Raw genomic sequence first — 19,415 nt, forward strand, 5'->3', positions numbered from 1 at the left:
GATTTCTGGAGGAAAAGTCCATCACAGGTTACTAGCCATGATGGGTATGTACAGCCTCCTGATTTTAAAAGTAGGCTACCTCAGAATGCCAGATGCAAGGGAGGGCACCAGCATGCAGGCCTCTTGCTTTCTTGTGTGCTCCCCGAGGCATCCAGTGGTCCACTGAGATACGGGAAGCTGGTTTAGCTTTGGCCTGATCCAGTGAGATTTTTCTCATGTTTTTATGATCAACCTATGGAAAAAAAGCAATCAAGTGCACAACAATTTTACAATTTTCACAATATAAATACACTAGGACACTCACACAAAGGATGGTTTGAGATGTTTATTTTGGTAATGGCATAAGCCAACAAGATAATCTATGTTTTGGACAGAACCCCTTATATGTATAAGGCCTTCGCCATTCAATATACATCAAGATTGGTGCTGATGAATTATGCTCAAAGTATATGAAAGAGTCAGTGTTTTAAAGCAAAATAAGGAAAATTGGAATATGGTAATTTTCTTTTCAAGTGGTTTTTAGTTTTCAGAGGATTATACAGAACTTTTTACACTAGCAGACTATATAAAAATGAGCCACAGAAATCCAACTTTGACAAATCTATAAAAAATATACACATGTACACAAACAATCTATTATAGTGGGTGGTTTTTCCTTTCATTGAAATCCAGTATAAGTGCATGATTAATATTAATGAGCCGACTTGATTTTCAAAATGTAAACATGATTCAGCATTTGTAGCAAGTTAAACCTGCTGTCATATGCCTATGGTGTCAAAGGCTGGTGATGGATGAGGCAAGATTATAATAAAAGATCCAAGAGAACACATACCCGCATGTTTTTACACTGAAATAAAGTATTGCTAGGAGAGTCCTGGGATGTTTCTATGCAGTATACATTTAAGCTAACTGTTGAGTTTTACTATTTTACAAGTGCAGTACTTAGTGGATAAAAAGTACCACATTTGCAGGCTGTTTAGACGGATTTCACTTCAAATGGATTCAGCTTCTTTACATCAGCAGCTGCTACCATTAAACATCAAATGGAATTTTAAGAATCCATCCCAGTGTTTCTAAGTTCACTAAACAACGGTAAATGCAGAATATTACTACTACTAACTGAATATACGTTTAAGTGCGGAACAAAAAATGGAAGCCTATAGAAATGTGCCCTATGGCTGTGATCTAGCTGCACTGAAGCATATATGAATCTCTGGGCATGCAGAGGTTTCCCTATCCTCCTTAATGGAAAGACCTTTCATGAAAAGCAAAGGAAGCCTCTGCCAAAAAGGTGCTTTCGATCATGTGGTATGGCAGTGGTTTCCAAACTCTGAGGGAGCCATGAAAACCAGCCAGGGGAGCCGCAGAATTCTTGTGAAAACCCTGCAGCCCTATAGAATGTGTAGGATTGTCACCCTAATGGGGAGCTGCAGCCAATGGCCCAGTAGGTCAAGGGAGCTACCAGTCAAAACAGTTTGGGAACCACTGCCCTATGGTACTGATAGATTTTGATGATACAACTCTACTCTGAGCAGGAAAATACATGCTAGTCTCTGTAAATGTGTACAAACTTTTTTCTGCTTTAAGGTCAATCATCACTAAGTAATATTCAGATGGGAAAGGTACCTTTCAATGCTTATAGGAGCTTTCTATGCTTAGATGTGTTTTGTGGCAATGGGTTTTTAGTAAAAACAAAAAAAGCTATCTAGAAAATTTTATACTGGAAACTATAACTAATGTGCAAATGAAGTTTGAGAAAAGTCAGGACAACTTGATCCATCCCATCAGTAAACTTGACACTATAAATGATTCAATGGTATTTCTGCCATGATGAAACTAAAATCCCCAAACATCTATGTGAGGGCACTATGTCCAATTGCACATTTTTTTACGTGTAATATCTCTTCCAAACTTTTTCACTGTAAAACATTAGTAATTACATTAAATGTTCCAGTGATGTCCTTCCTGTTGATGCAGGAGGACATCAGTTGTATCATCACAGTATATGCAGTGCATATTCAGGGATCTGGTCAGAATCAGGAACCGCAGCAGTAACTGTATTTATCACAGTTATCCTGAACAAGCGACCCAACAACATGGAATGGGTTTGTGTATAGTCCCTGTTGCTCTGTAGGTGTTCCAAGCCACCTGTGGTTGCCTGTTTTTACATGCATATTAGTGTCATTAAACAGATATTATCTTTTAGATCAGTGATAAGAACATAAGAAACTTAAGAAGAGCCCTGGGAGGATCAGGCCATGGGCCCATCGGGTCCAGCTTCCTGTATCTCACAGTGGCCCACCAAATGCCCCAGGTGGCCCATCAAATGCCCCAGATCAGTCATTGATAGTCAGTTTCTGACTAAAACCTGATCTGCATGTTAACCTTCCACTGGGTTACTATAACAGAAGGATCACATTGATTTATTTGCAGTTTTCCTCTTAAAGGCATCAGATCTAGCCAACTGGGCTAAAGCCATCATACAGAAGTAGGAACAGAGGAGATTTTCTTGAACTGAAACAGTAGAAATTGGCTATTTTAAAGGCTTGGGCATTTGATCCTGTTGCTAAGACAATTTAATGATCATGCATGAATCAAGAATAACTTTAACCTTAATCCATTTCTGCCCAACCCACAGGTATACACATTTGATCCCTGTTGCGAATATGCAACATTGGGCAGAAATGGCTTAATTTATGCCAGTTGGGAAAAATGTGTCCCTCACATTTTTTTATGACTAACATAACACTTCATCATCCTCTTCATCTCTTTGCCAGAGTACGGGGAATCATGGCAATCCACGTTAGCTGGACATTTAGAAAGAGTTTATGACTGAATTGTTTTACAAATTGCCACCTTAGTTCATGGAAACCAAGAAGCCAACATAAAGTGCCAATGTAGTTTGCTTCTTGCATGTCAGTTTTACTGAGGAAACAGCAAATAAAGGTCACAAACAAATGGAATTCATAATAGCCACACTGTGCCCTTCCACAAAACATCAACTTTGTGTGGCTAGGAATAACAGAAAAAGAATAAGGTACTTCAAGTACTTGTTGAACATTTTCATTTAGTGCCTCATGACAATACCTGCCACATAATGAAAGCACTCTAGAGTAACTCCACTTCATCCAATCTGTGTTGTCTTACATATTGTGGGAATAATCTCTGAACTGTAATTGGCTTCAGACAGCCAAGCATTAGTTAATCTCAGTTTCTAGTATTTAATTTGTAGCATCTACAACAGTGCAATAAGCACAAGTGGAAGTGATTATGTAAAAAACAGTTTTAAAAAGTCATTAGGTTCCCTTTTTTAAACCCTCTGTTTCTCATGGAGGAGCTGCCTTGTAATGAATCAGATCACTGTTTCTTTCAGGTCAGTGTTATCAACAAAGATTGGCAGTGCCTCTCCAGAGTTTCAGGCAAGAATTTTCCCCAGTTGTGGTAAAACATTCTGCAGGACTGTGGACGTGTGTTCTGGAGAATGACTACTTTGTATCAGGTGTTGTTAGACAAGATATCTGAAGCATCTTAATATTTTGGATATCCCACTGTAGCCTAGGGATACGCAATTAAAGAGCTGCAGGCAATCTTTTGCCCTGAAAATGACCACCCATGGGCAAGTTGTCTGATGGCAGTCATGCAGGATTCAGAGGGTCAGGAAAAGTTTGCTGGCCTGCATATAGCTTTTGAGCCTTGTACTACCTATCCTTATTGAAAAGAAACTGATGAGGAAATGACATTGTGCTGTAAAAAGAAACATCTGGAAGTGGCGGTTGACAGGGAGAAAAATATTGGGCTAGGTGAATGGCTGATTTGACCCAGTGCAACCTTTTTGTTTTAGAAACCCACATCTGAATGTTGTCACCATTTAGCTCAGTCTTGTTAGGCACCAGGGTTATGGTGCTTGTTCTTTGACCAAAGGCTAAACATGCACAAGTGTGTACACATTAGTTTTCTCTATCTAGAGAGTCTCAGTTAATCTACTAAGTTTATCTAATGCTTCTGAACTATGTTCTGAAAGCAGATTTATTTGCTGGATACATGCATTCACAAACTGTGAATGGGCGGCATTGAAAAAACTACTGGAGAAGATTCATGGCAGTTTCTCCTGTATGTCAGGGCAGAGGCATTTTAATTCATGGCAGAAATCTACAACTCAGCAGATCTTCTGAACATTATTTCTAGCTTTGTAGAGGCTCAGATTGCTAATGAAAAAAGTGCACATAGAATTTTAATTTGTTTCCAGATCCTAACAGCAACATCAAACAGCAAGTTTTGAAACAGATTTTAAAATTCCCTGAACAAAGTTTAAAAGCCAATTCTCTCAAAATGAAACTTGAAAGTAAATGAGGATTGAAATATAACTTGCATAGCATTTAAACTGAATCATGAAATCACATTAGCTTATATCACTTCAAAAAATCCCTTTCCAAGAAACCTCCCTCATTTCAAATAGTTTTGCACGTGTGTGCATGTGTTCAGAGCTGATCATTCACTGTACACCTTCACACTATCTAGCTAATTTGAACAACTAGAAGGAATGCACTTCATGTCTGTTGACACCAACCATCTTCTAGTATTTTGTCCCTTTAAATAATTTGCATAAGTTTTTAAACCACATCAGGGTAAAACACATATTACATTTTATTAACAGCTATTTAAAAACACAATGTACAGGCTAATTTTGTTTTAAAGTGCAACACAACAGAACAGGTCTGCAACATTCAGATTGCTCAAAACCCCACAAAAGGAGGAATTCAACATGTAGGCAGAACTGATGTCCACAACTGTATAAACAATATTTTCTGACCCAAGTACTAAGTCAGATTGTCTTTCTTGTTAAGTGCCACAGGAGACAAGTGCTCACAATCAGTAAATTCATTAACATTTCCACTTGCTTTCAATATCCTGTAGAGTCTGTTTCACACCACACATTTACCCTGTTACAAAAGAGCACTGGCGTAGCCCTTTGCGCAGAAACATTCTTCGACCCTGTGCGGGGAGTTCCTCTAAACATACATGTAGACTTGCAAGTTGGGGAATTGAGCTGGTTAAAAAAAACCCCAAAGAAAATATGGTACAGTCTAAAGCCAGCAAGTCTTTGATTTGGCAAAAGAAAGGTGCCTCTTCATTTGGCACTGACCAATGTGTGTTCTAGGAGCATGCACTATGGCAACAACTTAAGTACCAAACTTGCCTTCTACTTGAATATTTCAGGTTTTCACATCAAATAGCTTTGCAATGTCTTGTGTTCCTGAGATGAGTATGTTAGAAGGATACGTTTCATCTAAAGCTGCCATGAGGATACGTGTCCTGTGCTTCCAGCTTCCCGATTTCTCTGCTTCAAATGCATTTTCAGCTCTCAGTTCTCTCCAAGGCGCCACTTCTGAGACTCTTCCTGGCGCACATCAGGCCTGATTTGGTTTCTCATACCACCTAAAACGTTTGATGTTGCCTCTGTTGCAACTATGAGAGGTTTCACCACCGTTGGTGGAATCTGACGGAGGATGCCACCTACAGCTCCTGTTACTCCTCTGTTCTCATGTTCACGAGCAGCAGTTTCATAGATGGTATGTGCTGTATCTGTAATTCCCTGGAGACAGACAGAGGAAAACAGTTGTACAATCTCCTCTAGTCTTTAGGTCCTACAATTCTCTGCAGCCTCATTCCAAGGGTCTTCCATTACCCACTGTAAAAAATCAGGGCTAGCATTGCAGTTTTACAGAGCAGCAACAAGATCTGCACAGGCCAATTATGTTTATGACTTTGTTAGTAGCCTGGGACAAAGGAGTGCAACATATACTTTGCTGGGCCAGTTGTTAGGCAGAGGCACAAAAATGCCAAGCATGGTCTTAATCATTGCAAAGGAGTTGGGGCAGGAACAGATCTTGGTTGACCATTATCCTAGGACAGAAATGGTAATGCAAGAAAATAGTATTTTCCTCACCTCTTTTACAACACTGCATGCTTTCGCCACACCTTCCCGGAGGTCTACAGGTTGATGAGCTAGGCGGTAGCGAGATAATCGCTTGATCTTTTTCATCTCAATTAAACTGGGCCCAGGAGATACCATGTCATATGCCGTTTCTGCAGCCGCCTGGTTTTTCCCAATAAAAATGATACATTCTTAATGATATTTGGTGACTCAAAAAAACCTAATGTCAAATGATCTAATATTTTACATCATCATAGTTCTACTAGGTTTTTTTAGAATGACATATTCCTCAAGATTATGGGTTATATTCAAAGGAAGCTAGGTATGACTAAACACCAAAGCGAGATATGACTAAGCGCCATTGAAGTCAATGAGTCAAGATGGTCATGACTAATTTAAATTTCATTTATTTTAATGGGAGTTAGTCATGACTTATACAACTTATAAATGCAACTCCTGCTTCTCAGGGCGTGCTATACAATATTCATTCATGTGTGTGTGTTTTTAAAACATGTGATCACACTCTTAGAGTGACGAAGAATGAGGATTGGCCTATGCAGATCAAAAGGAAGGACTACACACATAAGAGTAAACTTGAGTCTCCACTGATGGGGAGTAAACTCCCATCCCAGTGATGTCTCTCAGTGCACACCTTTGATTTACCCTGTACAAGTAAATGGCTGCCTTGTGGTGAAATTCTGTGGTGAAATAAAGTCCTGTACTTGTGGATGTTGCTGTGGTGAGGGCAAAACCTGCCTTCCACCTCTGACACTGCATGGCTTGGTCCCTGTTGTCATGGATCCGAAACGGTATGCAATAATTACCTTGATAGTGTTCTTATAGTATTCAAGCCCTTTGCCTAAACACATTGTCTCTCATATTGATAGGCACTTTGCTTGTAATAAAGAAAAGTTCTAAACCAAAAGTAAAACATTCAGTTTGGAGCACTACTATCTAATTATGCCTTCACTTTAATTCATTAGAACTCCATAATTCAAAAGTTACAGACACAGTTCTTTTCCTTGTTTACTATGTAAATGAAAGCCTTCAATGACTTCTGTATCAGTTGCCAATGTTTTGTGCACTTTGAACAAAACCAGAACTCTTTAGTCTGTCCCCAAAGGTAACAGAAGATATACCTGTATGGTCTGGACCATTCTATTTGTCAGCTCCAGTGCAGCCATTGCTGTGGAAGTACCAAAAGAAGCTGCTCCTTTCTGAAAGCCTCGTACAATGCGGCCATCTTTTCTGTACTGTTCGATTGGTAACCATACCAAATCCTTTAAACCTTGCACTGTAATTACAGATATGGACACAGATTATCACTATTTGGCTAAATAGTGTATTTTAAGCAGTCAATTTACAACAATATCATCACATGTTTGGATTAAATCATAGAGTCATAAAGTTGGAATGGACCTAATAGGTCATCTAGTCCAACACCCTGACTGTAACAGGAAATTCTCCTAGAGTATCTCCAACAAGTGTTTGTTAAGCCTCTGCTTGAAGATCTCTAGTGAGGGAGAATCCACCACTTCCCTTGGCAATCTGTTCCACTGCCAAATCACCCTTACCGTCAGGAATTTTTTCCTGATACCCAATCGGTATCACTTCCCTTGCGGTTTGTACCCTTTGGATCTAGTTCTAATTTCAAAGGCAGTTGAGAAAAATTTGTCCCTTCTTCCATATGACAGCCTTTCAGGTATTTGAAGAGAGCTATCATATCCCCTCTCAACCTTCTCTTCTCCAGGCTGAACATACCAAGTTCCCTCAATTAATAATAGCATAATAACCTAAAGACAGTTTAAAGATATTGAACTTACCTAATTGAACTAATGAATGCATAGGCCCAACTCCTCCCAGAATACCTGGCAGTTGGTTTTTCTTGATGTCAGCAAGCCATTCAGAGATGGCATAAGAGAATAGCTTATCCACACCCAGCAACCTATATAGCAAGTAGCCTCATTAGTGAAAAAGCCAAGTTCAGTTATCTGAAAAATTCTACTGAATGAAAACAAGAAGGAAGAAAGTCACTGATGTGACTACAGTTAATAAGCTCTGGTAATTTTTTAATATTTGATTCACAAGAACATTAAACCCATTTCTTCCCAGTCCACAAGTGTATACATTTGATCCCTGTTGACAATCTGTTCCACTGCCAAACTGCCCTTACCGTCAGGAATTTTTTCCTGATATCCAATTGGTATCTCTTCTCTTGCAGTTTGTATCCGTTGGATCCAGTTCTACTTTCAGAGGCAGTTGAGAACAAATTTGTTCAGCAATGTTGGGCAGAAATGGCGTATCACAAAATGCTTTGTTAATTTTGCTGCAAGAAACTAAACACAGCAACTTTTCTAGAATAAACCACACTACATTTGGGAAAACGTACCCATGCCGATAGCAAAGTCTCTTCAGTTTCAGTTCTGAGCAGTTTAACTGAGCAAGCCCAATCAGAATCCCAGCTAATGTACCCTGCAAAAGAAAAGGTCAAGTTAATCTGCAAATTGCAAGCAGCAACTGAAAAGAAAGAGGCAAACATCACTTTTCATTTCACTTCTACAAAAGACCAATCTGTAGAAGCCAGATTTTAAACTAAATTTTCCAGGCTTAGGTTCTTAGGGTGCAATCCTAACCCCTTATGTCAGTGCTTTTCAACACTGACATAAGGGCAATGCAGCTCTGAGGTAAGGGAACAAACATTCCCTTACTTTGAGGAGGCCTATGTGAGTGTCACCCAATTGCAGGATGCTGTACATGTCCCATTGGCACAGCTTTGCCAGTGCTGGAAAGCACTGACATAAGGCATTAGGATTGCACCCTTAGTAACTTTAGGCTGGGATCGTTTCAGTCTTCACCATCTGTACTTTATAGAGGAGCTTTTACATCACTCCTCCTAGTGTTTTCATTATTTCAGGTATCATCTCAGTCTTCAAATAATGCCCTTCATAGTAAAAGGCAAAACATTAGGGAGAGCTGAATTAGTTGAATGTGATCTTACAGCCTGTGGAAAGGATTTTATTTACTCATAAGAACAGCCCCACTGGATCAGGCCATAGCCCCATCTAGTCCAGCTTCCTGTATCTCACAGTGGCCCACCAAATGCCCCACGGAGCACACCAGATAACAAGAGACCTCATTCTGGTGCCCTCCCTTGCATCTGGCATTCTGACATAGCCCAAATACTCCATAGCCCAATACTCCATGACAACTGCAACCACAGAAGCCTCATTTCCTATTTAAAAGGCTATTTCTACTAGTCAGTAGAACAAGGTACAACAAACCTGATCCATAGACACATGTTTGCCGTGGTAATCTAAACGTATTGGAACTTCTGATGTAAATCGAAATTCTCTAAAAAGAAAAAAGAATAAACATTTCACAGAAACAAAACCACAGAAAAAAAAGGCTGATAAAAATCAATGATGCAGCAGCAATTGAGTAGCAACAATAAAACTAACATCTCAGAACTCCATATATTTATTATGCCAACAACTTCCGGATTATATGTTTGAAGTCATCATGTTTATAGTATTTAGAAAGTTGCCAGCCTCAGTGTCTCTCTTAATATTGCAAAACCTACTCGCATATGGCTATTCTTTCTAAAATGGGTTTCGTATTTAAAATATACTTATTTAAAAGATACTGTTTGTGCAGTTCTGTAGGTGCAGTAATTAAAAGGTGTGACACACAAGCAGGGTTTGATCCAGTGAATGGAAAATTTCATTTAGTCCAATGATACAACAAACCCCAAAAAACCACAAACTTTTCAGAACAGGAGAGTTTGCCTGATGAAACTAAATCAAGAATTCTCACAAATTACCAGATTCATTATTTGTTAAGGATTAATCTTATTTTTAACTGACTCCTTCCCCTATCAAAGACTGCATACCAAGTCTATTTTTAACAAGTTACTTAACATGGGACGTGATGGGAGACCTTGTGGCAACATTAAATGAGACTCCTACAGATAGTATTCCAACCACATCTTCTGTGCATGGAAGAAACTGCAGGTACAGGGGGCTGGGTGCAATCTTTGCTCATCTTCTCTTCCTTCCACAGCCCAGAAAGTCTCAGCAAAAATCTCTCCTCCCTTCTCACCAATGGAGCTTTATCCACAAACAGAAATTCATTACGCAAGTCTTTGGTTCTTTACTTTCTGCATTCAATTATTTTTTCTGTCTGCTTTTCACATCCTCTTGTAACTACTCTCATCTCCTAAGGATGACTCATTCTGAATTGCGAGAATCACAGGTCGACAACCCAAACACACCGCTTCAGTTCAAAGAGATATATGGTGAACTGAATTCCATATAATCCCAGTGAACTGAAGCTGGAGATCTACGGATGAAATTCCACCTGTGTGCATGTCAGTACTGTACTATATAGGCTTCTGAATGGGGACTACTAAGTGAAAGGAAGGTTAAACCTTCTATTATACCTAGGGCTGTAGAGATTAGAGCTTAATAATAATAATAATAATAATAATAATAATAATAATAATAATAATAATAATAATAATAATAATAATAATAATATACCGCCTTTCTTGGTTATCAGACTTTAATCAAAGGCAGTTTACATAGGTAGCCTTTTTTAAAGCCCTAGTAGGGATTTTTACAATAGATTAGTTCTAATCTTTCATAGAACTCCTCATTCCAGTTGGATTCCTTCCCAGTCTGGCCTCTCTCTGGCCGCTTCACCTTCCACGCTCAACTTGACAGAAACCTCTCTCTGCCACTGAGGGTTAGCTCATCAGTATATCAGTGTATTGTCAGTTCCTGGATACTTCTGGTTGTTTCGAACTGGCAGCCTTCAGGCATACAAGGCTGTAGCTCTACCACTGAGCCAGACCTCGTCAGAATGAGAAGGAACAGAATGAGAGAACACTGGGACTTTTCTAGACATCTTAATGATCTGAACTAGGCATTTTCAATCAAATGGCTTCTTAGGAGCTCTTCTCAGGTTCCAGGGCCCCCTTGTCAAACAAGGATACAACACAAACTTATAAACATCATTTATTATTGAATGCCAGTCTGTGGCCAACTTCAAATATGCCAGGGTTCTCCAGGGGGCCATATGGCTCTGGTTGAGAATGGCTGATGTAAACTAAGTGTTCAGGTACCACAACATACCTGAAAAAGATGGGTTGATCACTGAATGATGCCTCTTCATGTGCAAAATTATGGTCATCCCCATTGAGGGCATCCACAGAATCAACACTTCCATTCTGGCTTGATAGTTTTTGTATTGAGAAAGAAATTACTGGACTTGGCTCCTTGAAACCGCTGTGATGCCTGGGCAAGGAACATGTTACTTCAGCGCCAGGAGACTTTTTAACTGCAAATAAATTAATTAATGCTGAAATACAAGGCAGTCAAAGAAACACATCTCTTGTGAAATGAAAATTATGTATTTGCATTAATTCATTATACAATTATATACGCTAAAAGATTCTAAGGGAACAGAATATTTACCTTCAGGATCTGGAGTCATTAGAACTTCTACTTCTGTTGAAAGGCTAGTGAAAAAATCCTTCAAGAAAAACAGGGCATCCTGAAATATACAAAAAGCAGTAAGCATTTGTTAAAATTTGGCAATAATACATACCTTAAAGACCTTACAGATTGAAAAATTATTTTTTTTCAATCTAGTGTTTTCATTTTCTTGGTTATAGCAGAAATCCTTTTCCTTTCTTTTAGTTTAACTAAAAGTGGTGAGACCTAGAAAGAAATGCTGCATTGACTATGATCAGTGAATGAATGGCATCCTTGGACAGGTGACTCCTCATTTACTCCACAGACAGACACAGCAATGCAAATTAGCATTCTTTAAGAGCCATGGAAAGATCCACCCACTCCAGTGTGGTTGCAAAAGTAGAAAGCCAACTCTGTAACAGACTGAGAAGATCCACTGCAGTCCTGTTCTTACAGTAAAACAAGAACTGAACTGGAGGGTGGCCACTCCCATGGAGCTTCAAGAAAGATAATCTGCATTGTCCTGTCTGTTTGGAGTGAGTAGAAGCAACACATCCAAGGATGCTGTCCTCTGCTGTGAGAAAGTATGAAGCTTGTAAGTTCTGAGCAGAACTTGAAGGGAATAAGAAGATCGTTTTCAAGACATCTCTAAACTATGCAAGAAGCCTTTACTCCTTCTTAGAAATCTAGGTTTTCCAGAAAAACTTGCCACCACTCACATTGGCTTCCTCAAACAATAAAAAATAAAAGTATATTTATAGTTGCAGTTCGCATACATTGAATTCTACATGATATATGTATTCTGTGAAGGCATATTAAAAATTATAGGATTGAGTGATTTAGCAAAAAAATGCTATTTTCTTCAAACAGAAATTTACATATAGTTACACTGTGTAAATTCTATGCTTTGATCTCTAAAGTATGTCTCTGCGAAACCAACCTGGTCAATATTGAGGCGAAGTGGCATTAAAGACACTCTTAAACAACATTCTTGCGGTGATGTGCCAGACTCTGGGCGAACATGTAGCACTTTGACTGTCAACTGAGAAGAAAAAGTCAAAGAGGAAAGAAAAAAGGGCTCACTAAAGATGTCTATGAAAACAAACTCAGTAACTGTTATCGCTTACTTTACATAGATTACACTGGCATGAGTTTTGCCCTAACATGTCTAGTTTTGGAGATACGCCTTGTTGGTGAATGGTTCGAGCAGCTTCCTCATGACTCTAGGTAAATGAGTGAGATGAAGTGGCCAAGTGGTTTCTCCTCATCCCAGTCTAATAGTCCCATAACATCATCAAGTTACTTGAAATCAAACCCAAAGACACTTGGAATTTTTTGCAAGTCTGCTGTTGGAATCTAATACCGCTTTCAAAGAAGCACACCTCCTTACTTGTCAATCAGTGCAAGGACCAGGATTCTTGAGACAACACAAAAAGCTACCAACAGGGACTACATTTCTAGTTAGACATATAGGGTGCAAGCCTAACTAACATCCCAGCACTGGCAGAGCTGTGCCAGTGGGGCATGTGTTGCATCTTGTCTTTGGGGTGCAGTCATGGAGGCCTCCTCAAGGTAAGGCAATGTTTGTTCCCCTACCTTAGAGTTGCACTGCCTTTATATGTCAGTGCTGGAAAGTTGGTTAAGATTGCAGCCTTACGGAATTTGTTTTATTAGCTCTTTCCAATGCAAGCCAGCTTGCAAACTTCACCGGTTTATCAGTATGTTTGGGGGTTTTCTTTCCCCTCCCTCTGGCTCCCTCTGCTGTACCTCCCTCTGGCTCCCTCTGCTGAGCAATACTAGTTCCTAAGTTTAATTTAGAATTAAGTCACACTCACAATTAGGGCACTTTGAAATGAAAACGTTCTTACAGGTTATCTAAATCAACTCCTGAAAAAGGAGGAGACTAAAGCCTTCTGGTTTCCCTCTTAAGCAGCCTTTTTATGCACATTTGTGAATAACCAAAACACAACATTTTAAAAAAAAGAAAGTGTCATGTGAGGAAAAAGTGGAACAGATGTGTTTAGAAATTCTATTCCTGGAGGACAGAGACAATTTTGATGGGGCACAGACCTGTACACTGCACCTGGATTTTACTTATACTCCAATCCCTCATCATCCCCACATTTAGAGCCCTCAGCGAATTACTATTCAGCCTTACCATGTTAGAATGTGCTTTTCTAGGCATCTCTTTACTACAGTAGAGGTAGAGAAATTTATTCATCTGCGATGTAGCCAAGCGATCTCTGATCTCAAGATCTTGAACCATGAACACTTGACGTGACACTGGCTGCTCCAATAAGTTTCCCTCGCACGCTGGTTCGCCTGATGGATAAACCTCATGCTGAAATTTCACCTTATAACAGAAAGGGAGGGGGGAGACAAAAGTTATGTTAGAACTTGCTAGAAAAGACACCATGCTGGGGTGAAGAGGAGGGACAGTTACTTTCCTGCTAAATACGCGTATAAGAGGAGCACCAATTGAAAAGGTGCCTCTTTGCCCAGTTCACAGGGCAACGTCTTATGTGGAAATACAGTTCCCATCGGTTGTTAAAGAGGTCCCAGAAACAAAACCACCGGACACAGTTGCTTCACTTGCTAGCTTACCTTGCTTAGCTGTATTTCCATCAAAAAATCAGGGTTCCTGCCTCTTCCCCCAGGTGCTGCGTTACGCCCATGTCTTGTTGGTGTGTGAGAAGGAGAACTCTGAGGGCTACTGGAAGAAAGGAGTGATCATTTTCAGTTTAAACGGAAAGTTTAGTTCACAACTTTCAGCAACAACCATGCACAATTTGCAAATATGACAACTGAGTTTTTCTACAAAGAAAGGGTAGGGACACAAGTGGTATTTTCTTCTTGAAAATTAATGTTTCCCCAAAGCTCTGAAAGAAACAACATAATGGACAGGCAATATATACTCCACTTGGCTAAATAAGTTAAAATAATCTACTGCTAGTGCCTTACCAGTTGCCCCAACAAACTTGAAAATTTCAGTAACCTTAACCACATTTTTCAACAGAATCTGAACTCAAACACACAATCTAGGTTAGGTACTTATTTTAACCCATTTCTGCCCAGCCCACAAGTGTACACATTTGACCCCTGTTGCATATATGCTATGTTGGGCAGAAATGGCTTTTAAGCAACTCTACTGTACTCACTTGGATGAAGCTTCTAGGAAAACTGCAGCCCAGACTGAGATGGTATCCATTTTTAAATGAATGAATATGTTTCTATTAACCCACCCATTTCTATGTTTTGCAATCAAATGCATAGTTCTTGTCGGTAAAGTAAGTTGATCAAAGAGGTACTTACATGTAGTTTTTAGCTGGAGATGTAGGTGCTGCAGTCCCAAAGTCCTTGCCCCCATATAGGTGCCAAATGAGAGAGATCTCTTTCACAACATAGCGTACCAACGGGACAGGAAAGTGCAATGGAGCTTTGTTTGTATCTGCCTTTTTGACTGGCAAGCTGAAATGGTTTTCCTTTATCAGGATTGCATCATCCACCATTGTTTTCACTACAGGCTCCTCTTCCTTTTCCTAAAAGTGTACAGGAAATCAAGTGCATTCAGACTAAATGCTACTGATACATTCAAGTTTCTAACCCCAAGACTTGAGTCAAGTCTCTACCTTTAAGTCTCATGTTCTTGCTCAAAATTCTCAAGTCAAGTCTCAAGTCTTTGAGACAAATGTAACAGAAAAAAGGGAGGTGGTGGTGCGTGTGGAGTTGTAAACACCCCCAACCCAAGAAAGAAAAAAAGCATTTCTTGGGCTAAATAAAATCAATGATCCCACTGTTCTGGAGTCTGCTCTGAAAATGCCTGCTAACTGCCCCCCCCCCCCTGCAGTTTTCAGCCAAAGTAGCACCTCAGGTTCTCATGGCCTCCAGCAGGAAAAAAAAAAAGCTATTGAACTACACAGAAGCTTAAAGCAGTGAGCTCTGGATAGGTGATCAAGTGATGGGCTTGGTATGGTAGGCACCCCCCCTTCTTCTGGAGGCACACCACCACCAGTGATGTATTTAAGTTGTTGCCCTCCTCCCTGGGAACATGCAAGAACAGAGGCAGGAGGAAGGCATGTTGCTCCTGCTGAGGAGAGTGCCAAACGAAAAATGTGACAAGAAGAATAAAAGCTTTCCTTTCTATCGCAAAGAAACAGCCCCCCATTTCCAGTTCCACTATATATGTGGAGACCAGAACTGGACACAATATTCCAAATGTGATCACTATCACTTGAAATATGTATTTGTCTGTAAGGTGCCCTAAGATTCTTTGTTGCTTTGCTGCAACAGACTAACACAAAAGAATTTCTGAAGGCAGCACTGCTTGTATACAACCCAAACCCTCATTCTCCATGTTGCATTACACAAGATAACAACACCCATATCTGTGCATGCCATGTTGGCACACCAGTCTGAGAACCCCAATTTGAGCAGCTATGACAACTCTCTGTCCAGTTGTTCAATTGCTCTGTAAGGGATTATCCTGACAAATTCCTAAATTGGCTTCCAGGTCATATTCAAGTGATTAGCTTTCCAATTCTGAGACAGAATACATTTATGGTACAACTGATCAGCAGATAAGTCAATTTATGGTTTCCAAAATCTAGTTTCTCCACTGATATCTTAATACTAAGAGCTTCTTACAGAGACAACAGCTTTGGGTGCAAAGAGAATGCAGAAGTCGTCGTTTTCAGCAGGTACATCTCCCATAGCTTCATCAATCATATGGTGATTGAATGACGCAAAAGTGGGGCTTGGCTCTTGGGAGAGGTTGCCACTTTCATCAGGAAACAGGAAAAGGTCAGAGCAAGTTGGTGTTGGTGTTTGAGTCTTTCCATCCAAAATTCCTACGCAAAGAGATAAAATGGAAACGTATCCATGAAACTTACAAATTGCTTTAAAAACTTCATGAAACACTTCTACTAGGAGTCCTTCTGAGACGCAGTAAGTCTACATATTGGCCCTACTCAGACAGATGGAAACAAGTCGTGGGCTGTGTACTCCCTTCCTCCCTCTTCCTCTCTCTCGCTGCTTTATAATTTACCACTAACCCTAGCTTGCTGTGATGTCAGTATCAGCAAAATAGCACATGCCCTCTAAAGCAGAATTTGAAACACATTCCAAAATGAATGTCCAATTCTTAGTCAGAAGGCAAGTGCAACCATAGTGTGACATCACAGCAATTTTGACATCATAGCAAGCTAGGGTTAGTGCTAAATTACAAATGGGAGATGAAGCTGAGCACGAAAGGGAGCACACAAGCCCCAGTGACTTGTTTCCAATCCTACAAACTGTCATTGATTTGGACAGTTGCCAGCACAGAGTCACTGTACAGACATGACATATTTAACATTCTTAGCACAAGCCACCACTCAAACCATAATAAGTAATGTTATATGATTAATATCAAGATGAAGGTGTCAAACTCCAGTATCGTGCTATTTCATAAAGGCAGATCAGCCAATGCCCTAAATTAAAAGCCATCTTCCCACATCATTTAAAGTACACCATGTTCAAAAGTTGCTCAGTGAAATGCTTTCGAAGCAGTTCTAACTTCTCAAATATCCTAACCATGCTACTGCTTAATTTCTCAACTTGAATTGTTGTATGAACCATTCATGAACTTTTTCTTCACCCCTGAATTGTACACTTCTGCAGCATCAGCCAGAAATAAAGATGACACAGATTGATCCCATGTAAGACATTCTGGTGCAAACTCATTTTGCCTAAATAAAAGATGAAATGTATAAGCAGCATCTTATAGACAGTCATTAAAATTTTTATTCGACCATTCCAAGGTAATTATGAGATACCTTAGCAGAATGCACTGTACTTACAAAATTAATGTGGATTTATAAAGACTACGGTATTTAAATATAACCTATTTATAAAATAGGAGAAAAGTGGAACACTACCATTAGCATGTGGCTTAGTGGGTGAAGTAACTTGTTGAGTCTCAATTTCTTCCATAGCATCACTCATTAAATCCCGTAAAATCTGTTGGTCTGCTTCAGCAAGAATTGGCCCTTGGGAAGGTGGCCGGCTTGAAACATCTACCTAAAAAACAAACATTGCATAAAGGCACACTTAAAAGATAGAACAGTGCAGTTCTTGAAGAATGCTGATGGCATTCTAAAGCATGCCTAAAGCAAACTGCGTAAGATTATGAAGGTTGGGAAACATCCTTTTTCCACACCTTAGCATTTTGTTTGGTCACTCCGGATGCAGGTTCTGTCTTAACAGGTGGATTCAAGTCACCATAGCTTGCGATATACTGGATGAGATTCATTAATGCAGCACAAGAGTCTGAGCATGTTCTAATATGGATCACGTCACTGGAACAATGCAATTCAAAGCGGGGTTTACTCTAGGCAACAGAAAACAAGTCAATTTAAAGAGGGTCAAAAGAAAAATGGATATTACAAAAAAGAAATGAGCTTGATTTACTATATTTTGTAGTAATAACTCAGCAAAAACTGACCTACAGGCATGTTTCTTTTTTTCTTTTATTCAGATATGGGGATAGGTACAAAGGTACATACGTAGGTCGGGGGAATACAAAGGGAAGATACATTAGGTTTCCACTATAGTACAGTTTTGGTTTTTTTGTCTTTCAAACAACTACAGATCTGACACATCCTCTGAATTATTTTGTTCTATTTATTCTCTTTCTAACCAATTGTAAAAAACTTCTCATATATTCTTAATTCTATCTAATTTACCATCATCATGTAATTTTTCTGATAAAATACCCATTTCAACTATTTCATAAATTTTTCGATCAACATGTTCATATTTGGCATCTCTATATTTTTTCACATCTGTGCAAATAAAAGTCTTGCTGCAGTGTTGATGTGAATCAAAATATGTCTAATATTTCTACTATAATTATCTGGTATAATATTTAGGAGAAATAATTCTGGAACAAAGGGGACAGAACATTTTCTGTAACATAATATGTACATTTTCCCAATACATTTTTGCTTTAGAGCAGGTCCACCAGATATGGTAAAATGTGCCCACAGAAACTTTACATTTCCAGCATTTATTAGACAATCCTGTATACATTTTAGCTAGCTTATCAGGTGAAAAATGCCACCTATAAAACATCTTGCAAATATTTTCTTTAAACGAAACTGCTTTAGTTAATCTAATATTATTTTTCCATATTTGCTCCCAACTTTCCAAAGGTATAGTATGTCCAATTTTTTGCCCATTGTATCTTTTACTATTTCCTCTTCCATAATTATATCTAATAAAAACTTATACATCTTTTTTATATATTTTCCTTCATCTTCTAAAAATAACTTATCAAAGTCAGTACCATGTAAATATATACCTGTTTTTTATCTTCCTTCAATCTTGATTTTATTTGGATTTCTAACCACCAATCCATAGCTATACCCTTATTATTAAGTTCTTCTTTCGACCACAGTTCTGTTTTTTCATGTAGCAGCTCTCGATAAGTTTTATTTTGGATTCATCAATCCAATCTGGTTTGGTCGCTATCACCAATGGTTTAATCCATACTGGTATTTTCTTAAAGAGCTTATATCTAATCTGCTTCCATACTCGTAGCAATGCTCTTATTAAATGTTGTTTAAAGTGTCCATAATACTTAGCTTTATCGTATATAAGAAAAGCATGCCATCCAATTTGAAGATCATAAGCTTCTAATTTTAATAATCTTTGATTCTTTAGATTTACCCATTCTTTAATCCAGTTTAAAGCTGCAGCTTCATAATATATTTCCCAATTTGGGAGTCCAAATCCAGCCAGTTCTTTAGAGACTTGTAGAACCTTCATCTTAATTCTTGCTTTCTTACCTTGCCAAACAAATTTAGTTATGACTATTTAATTCCATTAAAAAATTCCCTTTAAGTAGAATTGGGGTAGTTTGAAATAAGAACATCACTTTAGGTAATATATTCATTTTAATCATTGCGATCTTACCTATAAAAGAAAGTTTCAACTTGCTCCATTTTTCTAGTTATTTTTTTATTTCT

General features: G+C 38.9%; 1 protein-coding gene across 4 annotated transcripts in view; it reads right to left on the bottom strand.

The window, feature by feature from the left end:
* Positions 1–310: 310 nt before the first annotated feature.
* ATG2B (autophagy related 2B) overlaps positions 311–19,415 on the bottom strand; it is a 62,349-nt gene continuing 43,244 nt past the window's right edge. For 3 of the 4 annotated variants that reach the window (XM_066628716.1, XM_066628708.1, XM_066628698.1), the window contains exons 28-42: positions 17,606–17,776; positions 17,325–17,466; positions 16,054–16,256; positions 14,722–14,948; positions 14,014–14,122; positions 13,568–13,762; positions 12,350–12,451; positions 11,410–11,488; positions 11,068–11,272; positions 9,217–9,286; positions 8,325–8,407; positions 7,759–7,880; positions 7,075–7,229; positions 5,948–6,097; positions 311–5,593 (exon numbers count right to left, since the gene is read on the bottom strand). In XM_066628716.1, coding sequence (XP_066484813.1) covers positions 5,363–5,593; positions 5,948–6,097; positions 7,075–7,229; positions 7,759–7,880; positions 8,325–8,407; positions 9,217–9,286; positions 11,068–11,272; positions 11,410–11,488; positions 12,350–12,451; positions 13,568–13,762; positions 14,014–14,122; positions 14,722–14,948; positions 16,054–16,256; positions 17,325–17,466; positions 17,606–17,776 — 2,244 coding nt within the window. In that variant the 3' untranslated portion in view covers positions 311–5,362. Of the gene's footprint in view, positions 5,594–5,947; positions 6,098–7,074; positions 7,230–7,758; positions 7,881–8,108; positions 8,408–9,216; positions 9,287–11,067; positions 11,273–11,409; positions 11,489–12,349; positions 12,452–13,567; positions 13,763–14,013; positions 14,123–14,721; positions 14,949–16,053; positions 16,257–17,324; positions 17,467–17,605; positions 17,777–19,415 lie in introns of those variants that run through there. The other variant, XM_066628725.1, reaches the window with a different exon arrangement.

This window comes from Tiliqua scincoides, chromosome 1, assembly GCF_035046505.1.
Source record: "Tiliqua scincoides isolate rTilSci1 chromosome 1, rTilSci1.hap2, whole genome shotgun sequence".
In the NCBI taxonomy this organism is placed as follows: Eukaryota; Metazoa; Chordata; class Lepidosauria; order Squamata; family Scincidae; genus Tiliqua; species Tiliqua scincoides.